This window comes from Cebus imitator, unplaced genomic scaffold (genome assembly GCF_001604975.1).
Source record: "Cebus imitator isolate Cc_AM_T3 unplaced genomic scaffold, Cebus_imitator-1.0 Scaffold4, whole genome shotgun sequence".
In the NCBI taxonomy this organism is placed as follows: Eukaryota; Metazoa; Chordata; class Mammalia; order Primates; family Cebidae; genus Cebus; species Cebus imitator.
Genome location: NW_016107319.1, coordinates 4218294 through 4230707, shown reverse-complemented (window position 1 = coordinate 4230707; position 12414 = coordinate 4218294). Strand labels below are relative to the sequence as shown.

The window sequence follows — 12414 nt, the reverse complement described above, 5'->3', positions numbered from 1 at the left end:
GATTAGAGAAAAAAGGGTAAAAAGGAATGAACAAATCTCCAAGAAATATGGTACTATGTGAAAAGACCTAATCTACATTTCATGGTGTACCTGAATGTGACGGAGAGAATGATTCCAAGCTGGAAAACACTCTTCAGGGTATTATCTAGGAAAACTTTCACAACCTTGCAAGGCAGGCCAATATTCAAGTCCAGGAAATACAGATAACACCACAAAGATATTCAAAAGAAGAGCAACCCCAAGGCACATAATGGTCAGATTCACCAGGGTTGAAATGAAGGAGAAAATACTAAGGGCAGCCAGAGAGAAAGGTCGGGTTACCCACAAAGGGAAGCCCATCAGAGTCACAGCAGATCTCTCGGCAGAAATCCTACACGCCAGAAGAGAGTGGGGGCCAATAGTCAACATCCTTAAAGAACAGAACTTACAACCCAGAATTTCATATCCAGCCAAACTAAGCTTTATAAGCGAAGGGAAATAAAATCCTTTATGAACAAGCAATTACTCAGAGATTTCATCATGACCAGGCCTGCTTTACAGGTGCTCCTGAAAGAAGCACTAAACATAGAAAGGAACAACCAGTACCAGCCACTCCAAAAACATACCAAATGGTAAAGAACATCAACAGAATGAAGAAACTGCATCAAAGAACTGACAAAACAGCCAGCTAGTATCAAAATGGCAGGATCAAATCCACACTGAACAATATTAACACTAAATGTAAATGGGCTAAATGCTGCAGTCAAAAGACACAGACTGGCAAATTGGATAAAGAGCCAAAACCCATCTGTGTGCTGTATCCAGGAAACCCATTTCACATGCAAGGATACACAAAGGCTCAAAATAAAGGGATGGAAGAAGATTTGGCAAGCAAATGGAGAGCAAAAAAAAAGTAGGAGTTGCAATTCTCATCTCTGGTAAAATAGACTTTAAATGAACAAAGATCAAAAGAGACAAAGAAGGACATTACATAATGGTAAAAGGATAACGAGAAGAGCTAATGATCCTACATATATATGCACCTAATACAGGAGCACCCAGATACAAAAAGCAAATTCTTAATGACTTACAAAGAGACTTAGACTCCCACACAATAATAGTAGGAGACTTTAACACTCCACTATCAGTATTAGACAGATCAATGAGACAGAAAATTAACAAGGATATCCAGGACTTGAACTCAGACCTGGACCAAGCAAACCTAATAGACATTTACAGAACTCTCCACCCCAAATCCACAGACTATACATTCTTCTCAGCATCACATCACACCTACTCTAAAATTGACCACATAATTGAAAGTAAATCACTCCTCAGTAAATGCAAAAGAATGGAAATCATAACAAATAGTCTCTCAGACCACAGTGCAATCAAGTTAGAACTCAGAATTCAGAAACTAACTGAGAATTGCACAGCTTCATGGAAACTGAACACCTGGCTCTTGAATATTGACTGGATAAACAATGAAATGAAGGCAGAAATAAAGATGTTCTTCAAAACCAACGAGAATGAAGACACAACATACCGGAATCTCTGGGACACATTTAAAGCAGTCTCTAGAGGAAAATATATAGCAATAAATGCCCACATGAGAAGGAAGGAAGGATCTAAAACCGACACCCTATCATCAAAATTGAAAGAGCTAAAGGAGCAAGATCAAAAAAACTCAAAAGCCAACAGAAGACAAGAAATAACTAAGATCAGAGCAGAACTGAAGGAGATAGAGGCACAAAAAAACCCTTCAAAAAATCAATAAATCCAGGAGCTGGTTTTTTGAAAAGATTAACAAAATAGATCACTAGCCAGATTAATAAAAAAGAAAAGACAATAATCAAATAGATGCAATAAAAAACGATAAAGAGGATATCACCACAGATTCCACAGAGATAGAAACCATCAACAGAGATTATTACAAACAACTCTATGCACAGAAACAGTAAAGCTAGAATAAATGGATAAACTCCTGGACACTTGCATCCTCCCAAGCCTAAACCAGGAAGAAGTCAAAACCCTGAATAGACCAATAAAAAGGGCTGAAGTTGAGGCAGCAATCAACAGCCTAACAATCAAAAAAATGCCGCAGGTCCAGATGGGTTCACAGCCGAATGCTACCAGACATACAAAGAGGAGCTGGTAGCATTCCTTCTGAAACTATTCCAAACATCCAAAAAGAGGTAATCCTTCCCAAATCATTTTATGACACCAACATCATCCTGATAACAAACCAGGCAGAGACTCAAGAAAAGAAAACTTCAGGCCAATATCCATCATGAACATAGATGCAAAAATCTTCAATAAAATACTGGCAAACTGATTGCAACAGCACATCAAAAAGCTTATGCACCATGATCAAGTTAGGCTTCATCCCGGGGATGCAAGGCTTGTTCAACATATGCAAGTCTGTAAATGCAATTCACCACATAAACAGAACTGAAGACAAAAACCACATGATTATCTCAGTTGATGCAGAGAAGGCCTTTGACAAAAGGCAACAGCCCTTTATGCTAAAAACCCTCAATAAACTAGATATTGATGGAATGTATCTGAAAATAATAAAAGCTATTTACAACAAACCCACAGCCACTATCATACTAAATGGGCAAAACCTGGAAGTATTCCCTTTGAAATTTGGCACTAGACAAGGATGCCCTCTCTCACCACTCCTATTCAATAGAATATTGGAAGTTCTAGCCAGAGCAATCAGGCAAGAAAAAGAAATAAAGGGTATTCAATTAGGAAAGGCAGAAGTCAAATTGTCTCTATTTGCAGATGACATGATTGAATATTTAGGAGACCCCGTTGTCTCAGCCCAAAATCTCCTGAAATGATAAGCAACTTCAGCAAAGTCTCAGGATAACAAAATCAATGTGCAAAAATCACAGGCATTCCTATACACAAATAACAGACTTAAAGAGAGCCAAATCAAGAATGAACTGCCATTCACAATTGCTATAAAGAGAACAAAATAAATAGGAATACAACTAACAAAGAATATAAAGGACCTCTTCAAGGGGAACTACAAACCACTGCTCAACAAAATAAGAGAGGACACAAACAGATGGAGAAATATTCCATGCTCATGGTTAGGAAGGATCAATATCGTGAAAATGGCCATACTGCCCAAAGTAATTTACAGATTCAATGCTATCCCCATCAAGCTACCAATGACCTTCTTCACAGAACTGGAGAAAACCACCTTAAACTTCATATGGAACCAAAAGCGCACCTGCATGGCGAAGTCAATTCTAAGCAAAAAAACAAACCTGGAGGCATCACACTACCTGACTTCAAACTATACTACAAGGCTACAGTAATCAAAACAGCATGGTACTGGTACCAAAACAGAGATATAGACAAATGGAACAGAACAGAGGCCTCAGAGGCAGTGCCACACATCTACAACCATCTGATCTTTGACAAACCTGACAAAAACAAGAAATGGGTAAAGGAGTCCCTGTTTAATAAATGGTGTTGGGAAAACTGGCTAGCCATGTGCAGAAAGCAGAAACTGGATTCCTTCCTGACACCTTACACTAAAATTAACTCCAGATGGATTAAAGACTTAAACATAAGACCTAACACCATAAAAACCCTAGAAGAAAACCTAGGCAAAACCATTCAGGACACAGGCATAGGCAAGGACTTCATGACCAAAACACCAAAAGCATTGGCAACAAAAGTCCAAAGAGACAAATGCAACCTAATCAAACTCCACAGCTTCTGCACAGCACAAGAAATGGTCATTAGAGTGAATCAGCAACCAACAGAATTGGAAAATATTTTTGCAACCTACCCATCTGACAAAGGGCTGATACCCAGAATCTACAAACAACTAAAACAGAATTAGAAGAAAAAAACAAGCCCATTCAAAAGTGGGCAAATGATATGAACAGACACTTTACAAAAGAAGACATATATGAGGACAACAAACATTAAAAAATGCTCATCATCACTGGTCATTAAAAAAATGCAAATCAAAACTGCATTGAGATACCATCTCATGCCAGTTAGAATGGTAATCATTTAAAAATCTGGCTGGAGAGGATGTGGAGAAATAGGAACACGTTTACACTGTTGGTGGGAGTGTAAATTAGTTCAAGCATTGTGGAAGACAGTGTGGCAATTCCTCAAGGACCTAGAAATAGAAATTCCATTTAACCCAGCAATCCCATTATTGGGTATATATCCAAAGGATTGTAAATCGTTCTATTGTAAGGACACATGCATACAAATGTTCGTTGCAGTACTGTTTATAGTAGCAAAGACTTGGAACCAACCCACGTACCCATCGATGATAGATTGAACAGGGAAAATGTGGCACATATACATCATGGAATACTATGCAGACATAAAAAATGATGAGTTCGTGTCCTTTGTAGGGACATGGATGAACCTGGAAACCATCATTCTCAGCAAACTGACACAAGGACAGAAAATCAAACACTGCACGTTCTCACTCATAGGGGGGTGTTGAATAATGAGAACACATGGACACAGAGGGGAGCCTCACACGGCGGGGTCTGTGGGGGGGGGAGCTAGTTGAGGAACAGGGCACAGGGTGGGGAGTTGGGGAAGGATAACATGGGGAGGAATGCCAGATGTAGATGATGGGGAGGAAGGCAGCAAACCACACTGCCATGTGTGTACCTATGCAACAATCTTATATGTTCTTCACATCTACCCCAAAACCTAAAATGCAATTAAAAAAAATTGTTGATCTAAATGAAAATGGAAACAGGGCATACCAGAGTCTGTGGGATACAACAAAAGCAGTGATAATCCGAAAGTTTACAGCAATAAATGCCTCCATAAAGAAAGTAGATTTCAACTAAGCAACTGGGATGACAGTCATCTCTAAGAGGATTCTTATTTAATATATAGCCTATAGATTTAAGCAGGTCCTTGGAGATTGGAAGGAGACATAATCATAGCCAAAATAAAATTAGTTCCTTAGTAAAAAAAAAAACTCTATATTCCATTAGTTTCTTTAGAGAAAAAAGAAGCAAATATTTATGGAATGCTTATTTCGCCCAACATCATTTTAGATGCTGGAGATTCATGTTGGACAGCAGTCTCGCCTGTTTTACTGTTAATTTAAATGAGGGAGAATGGTTATAAAAGACAATCATTGGCAAGCAAAGAAAGAAAGTATCTAAATCCACAAAGCATTAATGGAAGTGCAGAAAATAAAACTGGGAATGGAATCGTGGAATCAAAGAGTAACTCTAAGAGGAGGTGGGAAAGTGACATTAATAAGTGGCATGTTCTGAAAAGACTCCAGAGACCTAAATAACATCACGTCGACTTTGTGAAGAGCTAGAGAGAGTTCTCCAAGCAGAGGGAGAAGTGGGTACAAAAAGACTTTGTTATACAGTGATCTTGGCGTGGTGGGGTTATAAAGGTGAAAATGGCCAGTGTCACTGTAGCTGGGAGAGAAGGGAACAGGGAAATAAAGGGACTTGGTACCAAAGGGGCACCGAACAGTTTAGTCAATAGTTAGGTTGTGCTTACTGACTAAGGCAAGACCTTTGTGCTTAAGTTCGGGAGGAGCTATTGCATTCCAAGCACAAGGATGACAAAGCTGATGTTCTTTTTAAAAATTGCTTTGGTCACCATGACCAGAATGGACAGGGGGAGGGTGGAAGAGGAGATGGTAAGAGTCAGGGCATTTTTTGCTGTTGGACCTGTCCAGGCAGATACGGGAATGCCTTGGTCTGCAGTGGTGACAATGGAGGAGAGAAGAACTTTTCAAGTTTTAACCAACAGGACTTTCTAATGGATTGCACATGGGGTACCAGGGTAAGCGAAGAATCAAGGAAGTATTGATGAAGCGTTTCGTTTTGCGCAGCCAAGTGGATGGGGATGCCATTTGAAGGGAGAAGGACTTGCTGAGTAACAGGTTTTATGAGTAGAGGGAGAAGAGGGAAACCGGAAGTTGGATTTTCATGCCTGTCAAAGAGTTCAGAAAGGCCTTTGGTTTCCTACAGTGGGAGTTGGGTAGCCTTGTTTAAGAGAAGGGATCAAGGATGGGAAGAAGGCTGACACCTGCGCTAATGTTCCCATGATGACCCGAGGCATTTCATTTTGCAGCACGCAGATTCCCAGTTGGTTTCTTGTAAAAGAGACTTTATCAGTACCTTTCTCACAATTGATACTTGCGAACATGAGATAGCACAGATCTCCTGAGGAGGGAGAGTATCATTTATTTTCTATTATTTTTATATGAAGACAGATATTGCCGTGGTTAGACTTGGCAAACTCGTAATTTACGGAAAGATGGAAATAAACAGCAGATTACAGGTGAATAGACAGATGATGGGTAAGTTTATAGATAGGTGAGTAATAGATGGATAGGTAGGTAGGCCGATGAGATAAACATGATTTCTAGGCAGCCTCAAATGCCTCTGAGAGATCTGGCCTTTTTTGCTTTGTTTGTAGAAAATGAGAGGCCATCGGCAAAAATAAAATCTTTAAGAGTTACACCAAAATTCATTGATAAGTATACCTTCAGTGAAAAGGAAAAGGAAGTCTTATATGCAAAACAAAATATTTAAGGTAGTAAGGATATTCAAGAAACAAAATGTGAGATGAAGGGTATGGAAAAGACACCATCTCCACTACCAATAAGAGGTAGGAACATCAGTAGAGTATGAGATGGGAACGGTGGGAAGATGAAGAGGAGTGATCACTTAATAATTGTTCATTTAATATGACTTCACATAGATTGACTTCACAAATTCTAGGTGTTTGTGAAAAACTAGAAAGACAGAACATTAAATATGTCTGCAACTTAATTTTTGACTAGTTTTCTATAGCTTTTCCTAAACTCCAAGTTGAAATGTAGACATTAATTCCCATATCCTCAGGAATTGGACTTTTTTTTTTTTTTTAAAGGAAGCGGTGGAATTTCGGTTGGTCAAATTGAAGTCTTTTGCGATACTCAAAAAACATTCTGAAATGTCTGAACTAATATTTATTTTTACATCAGTATAGAAATTTTTATAAGGCAAGATGTAATTAATCCAAGAGAGGAGAGTGTCCATATGAAACTGCAGAAACTGCTAGGGCAGTAGGTCTCAGAATTTTATGTTTCTTTCTGTCTAAAAATGGGGCCCAGAAATTAAATATGCCTCCCAGATAATTGAAGTGTAACACGTTGAAAAACCCTACTCTAAGATCATCCCGTGGGCTGTAAACCACCCAGCTTATTCAAGTTGGAATTGAAAGTTCTTAGAAAACATTCTTATCAAGTTTTAGAAAGTTCTCGATTTCAGTAGACATACCGGCCTGTCTATTGAGTTACCGAGCCTCTGTTTTCCTCAATAGACACTAGGAACACCTCTGGGCTACTTCTTAGACCAGGCAGAAAGTCACACCTCTCCCTTCTTAGCAAACCTCAGAAAAAGTTTGGGAGGGATAACGCTGGGAGAAATGCCTGATGTAGGTAACCAGGGGATGGAGACAGCAAACCACCATGGCATCTGTGTACCTATGCAACAATCCTGCAAGATCTGCACATGTACCCCAGAACTTAAAGTACAATAAAAAAAAAAAACACCTCATTCACATTCAAACCTTTATCATTGCCTTTTCTCAGAAACATTTTTTAAAGGATCTTTGGTATTTGACCCTCTGCTCAAGGACGCAGAAAAAGAGTACACACCTTACTTTCCTGTCTTTCAAGGATTGTGTAGGTTGTTTTCGTTGGGGGTTGGTGGGGAGACAGTCTCTGTCATCCAGGCTGGAGTACAGTGGCGTGGTCTCAGTTCACTGCAACTTCTGGCTCCCAGGTTCAAGTGATTCCCATGCCTTATCCTCTGGAATAGTTGGTACTACTTTGTATTTTTAGTAGAGACAAGGTTTTACCATGTTGGCCAGGCTGGTCTTGAACTCAAGTAATCTGCCTGCCTTGGCCTCTCAAAGTGGTGAGATTACAGGCATGATCCATTGAACCCAGCATGCTTGAATGTTTTTATATTTTGGTTTTGTTTTGAGATGGAGTCTCTCACTACCATCCAGGCTAGAGTGCAATGGCGCTATCTTGGTTCACTGCAACCTCCGCTTCCTGGGTTCCAGCAATTCTCCTGCCTCAGCCTCCCAAGTAGCTGGGATTACAGGTGCCTGCCACCACACCCAGCTAATTTTTTGTATTTTTAGTAGAGATGGGGTTTCATTAGGTTGGCCAGGCTAGTCTTGAACTCCTGACCTCATGATTCACCTGCCTCAGCCTCCCAAAGTGCTGGTATTATAGGAGTGAGCCACCACACCTGGTCTGCATAGGTGTTTTTATAAAGACTTAATCAGCAAAAGCAGGAAACAATCACAAAACCCTAAAACATGATCATTCTCTGGAAACTTTCCTAATCATGCCCAATGTATATGTAATATGCTTTCCAATATGTGAATATTCTTGTATGCTCTTTTTTGAGTTAAGATTTCTAAAGGGTCCAGATTCATTTTATAGGAAACTCTCCATCCACAACATTTGGGAAATTACAGAATTCCATTAATCATACATACAGGTTATTTGAAAGTTACCTTAGATATCATGCATTGATTAAGAATTTTTTACAGTTCCTGAATGCATTAAAATATATTCCACAGTAAATCTCTAGGGGATAAAATATCATTTTCTTTAGTATTCACAAAGCACTTTGGAATTCTCTAGTATCTAGGAGCTATAATTAGGAATGACAATTGTTAGAGCCTATTGCTGCCAAGAATTTTGTTTATGCAAGCTTTCTTATTTTTGTGAACTTAATGCAAAAGGGTGTGATGGATTATCTAGGAGTGATATATGAAATAAGACAAAAAATTGAAATTACAGTGCTAAAAAATATTGATATAGTAGAAAATTACTTACCATGTCATTTTCAAAGTGTTCACTTGTGACTGGTCAGTGGTTTCCATCCCATTAACATGCACTGGCAGAAAATCAAGGAAGGGCATTAATCTATTTTCTTACTTACGGTTTCTAAATATTATGAATCTATTTTCATCGTATGGTTTTTAAATAGTTTTATGCATGCCCAAATGACATCTCCTTTACATTTTAAAATACAACATAAGATACTTTACCCCATTTGATTTGTGATTCATTTGCAATTATGTAAGTTGTGCAATCAAATGTGATAATGTTTTTGTCTATTTGTTTTAAGGCTGGAAATTGAATCCAGTTGTGGGTGCAGTCTACAGTCCCGAATTCTATGCAGGTAAAGACTTTCTCTTTGCACGAAGTCTTATTGGCGTGTTCTAAATGTGCTTTGCCTGCCAAGAAAGAATGGGTTTTGTAAAATAACCTGAAGCAAGTGAATTCCTAACAAGTTTTGAATGATTTCTTTGGGCAAAATCAAGAGTGCTTAAAACAGTTTAAAAATTACAAGGGAATTGTGTAAGTTTCATGATTGGGGGTCAGCATGGAGCCACTGCTCCTTAGGACAATTCACATTGATTTTGCCCTAAAAAAGCATTGTGACTTTGTTCAATAGTGTATTGAACAAATGGAGAGCTGCGGATGCTCACTGTATTTCAATGTGCCTGAATGTGTGTTTTAGCCATACATTTCCATTTGGGGCTGCACTTTCTTTTTCCTGGCAAAGCAGAGAATTGAGTTGGCTTAATTATTCCAGTAATACGGGAGTGATTTGGAATTGCCAAGGGAAAGCCTATTTAGATACCTAAATAGTAAGTTGTCCGTCTTCGTTCGTTAATCAGTCTCCCTTAGCAATTCCATTTCTCTCTACTTTGCCTTCCAGAATATGTCTCTCCTCACCTCTTCCCTGCCTAAGCACTAGCTACCTCTCAACTGGGAAATCCATTCTCTTAGAAATTTTGGGAGAGCATAACCCAGAAGCAGTAGTGGCTGAGATTTCATGTCTCGCCGTCCTGGGCTTGGGCCCAGACTACTGCCTGTATGTCCCCTTGCTCATGAACAAGGCTGCCTTGAATACCTAGGACCTTAGTAGTAGATCTGCCACATGGATATTAAAAAGAAGTCTTTGATGTGGCTCTTGCTTTTTAATAAGGAAAAATATATAATCCGTTGATCTAGAGCCACTCACTCAGTAACCTCTTGACGGTAAGTGAAACCCCTTGCTTTGTTTCTTCCTGGGCTGCCTAGCTTTCATCATTTTCTTGATCCTAAACACTGACCCTCATAGATGAGAAGGGAACATAGAAAACTTAGCTGCTGTGGTAGAACAACCAGTCTGATAAAATTTAAGTTAAAAAAAAATGTGGTAAATCTGGAAAAGCTTAACAGGATAACCAATTTCTTGATTTTATGTAGACAATGTTTGCTGTTGTTCTTCATGTGTGAGTTTTTCCAGGAGCCTGGGCTAAGTCCCAGGATTCTAACACTGCAGAATAGCTGTGTTCACTCTTATAGGGAAAGAGACTTAGCTGTCAGGCTTTCCATGATCATATTAGGAATCCCACCTCCTGAGAAGACACCTCTGGCTGAGTGAGGAACACGGAATACATGCCCACACAGCCCAGGATCAAATTCTGCCTCCCCTACTCACCAGCAGTGTGACTCTGGGCAAGTTACTTAACCTCTCTGTGCCTCAGTTTCCTCATCTGTTAAATGGAGATGATGGTAACAAATGTGTAGGTGTTTATTAGAATTAAATGGGTTGATATAGGAAGAGTTGTATGTAGCCAGCATTGTGTAAACATTTAGTAAATAAAAGTGAGTATGTTAATCTCTTTGGCAGGAAGGGAAAGTTAGTGGAGAGCTGATTCTACTGAATTCAGAGTATACTATGAGACGAAGAGATTCTTTTCTTCATGAGAGTACTAGTCCATTAGTTCTCAGTGTGTTCATTTATGGGGTGTTAATTTCTGGGCTCAGGGGCATGGAAGCCTATTCAGGGGACACACAGAGCTTGGCAGGTATTGCTGAGATACGTATTTGTGCAAAGCTGCAAGGAAATCAAATCCCCCAAATGGTTGAAAAGTCAGGCTGCAGCTTCCGTGTCTCTGCAGCAGGCACTGCCCCATGAATACAGTAGTTAGACTAAAGAAATGTCAGTTTCTCTGACTATGTGCACATATCTGGGTGCATATTTTCAGCCTAAAATTGTAGATTCAAGAACAAGAAGCCAGAAGTTTCCTTGTGGGGAGGAAGGGTATGGATGTGTGCATTGTGGTGGAGAGGGAGAAATGCATATTAAAATGTTTCTGGTCCTGTGGAATGGAGTTGTCAGTCACCCTTGGGTCTATTAAGCCAGAAAAGGCCAAATATCTCCTTTAACTTATGTTTTCAAAGCCACCAACATATCTGTGGGTCTTTAAGAGGACATTAAGACAGGAGAAACAGCTCAAACTGATTTATGCATATAAGAATAAATTAATCTGCATGACTTCTAGAACATTAGAGCAGCTATTCAGATTAGCCTAGGGCCCAGCTTCAGAGGTTCGATCATTAGGTCAGAAGAAGAGAAAAGGCTGTAAGTTGATATTTACTGGATACTTTCTGTGGGCCAGGCACTGTTCTAAGCACTGTACATAAGTTTAACGTATTTCACCCGCATGGCGATTTTCCAGATGAGGAAACCATAATACGAAAAGTTGGAATTACTGATATTAGATTTCACAGCTGGTCAGGAGCAGGCCAGATTTTGAAATCAGGCTCTGATCATCTCAGAACTTGTGTTATTTACAACCAGTTGATACATTTTTTTTTTTTTTTTGAGTTGGAGTTTCACTCATGTTACCCAAGCTGGAGTGCAGTGGCGTGATCTTAGCTCACTGCAACCTCTGCCTCCCCACTCCTGGGCTCAAGTGATTCTTGTGCCTCAGCCTCTGCAGTAGCTGGGATTACAGGCACCCACCACCATGCCTGGCTAATTTTTGTATTTTTTACTGTAGACAGGGTTTCACCATATTGGCCAAGCTGGTCTGGAACTCCTGATCTCAGGTGATGCACCCAACCTGTTTATTGTTTTACTAAATATTAAAGGTCATGATTCTTATTGACTGTCTCCTGTGATCGTGCTACTGCTGTGTGCAAACCAGTGAAATGAAGGTAGAGAGGTAACATACTCCTTCTGTATTGCTCCAGCTGCCACCACCACAACCGTATTCGCAAGTCTTACCTCAGAAATCTGAGTATTTGTGTTTCATGCTGCCACTGTCTGGATTCTCTGGAAAATCCACATGTTGTATGTACATGGAGCTCATCATACTCAGAAATGTGGGGAAATGTTGCAGCAGTTTTAACTCTGCAGAGCAATTCCGATGACATAGTTGAAGACCTGCAAACACCAAACGTAGCTGGCTTAAATCTGAAGTTTCAGGCACCTGCATCTGTGGAATAAGACCTATGCATAGCAATAGGTGCAGAGTGCTTTCATTTCCATATGCAGGTATAATTATTACTGTCATGCATCTACATTTCCATGGCTAAGAATT

At 39.6% G+C, this 12414-nt stretch overlaps 1 protein-coding gene across 40 annotated transcripts in view; it reads left to right on the top strand.

Annotated features, from left to right (window-relative positions):
• The window catches only part of RBFOX1 (RNA binding fox-1 homolog 1), a 754257-nt gene that overhangs the window by 641464 nt on the left and 100379 nt on the right, over positions 1-12414 (top strand). For all 40 annotated transcript variants that reach the window (XM_017533966.2, XM_037740311.1, XM_037740353.1 and 37 more), the window contains one exon: positions 9159-9212. In XM_017533966.2, coding sequence (XP_017389455.2) covers positions 9159-9212 — 54 coding nt within the window. The remainder of the gene's footprint in view (positions 1-9158; positions 9213-12414) is intronic.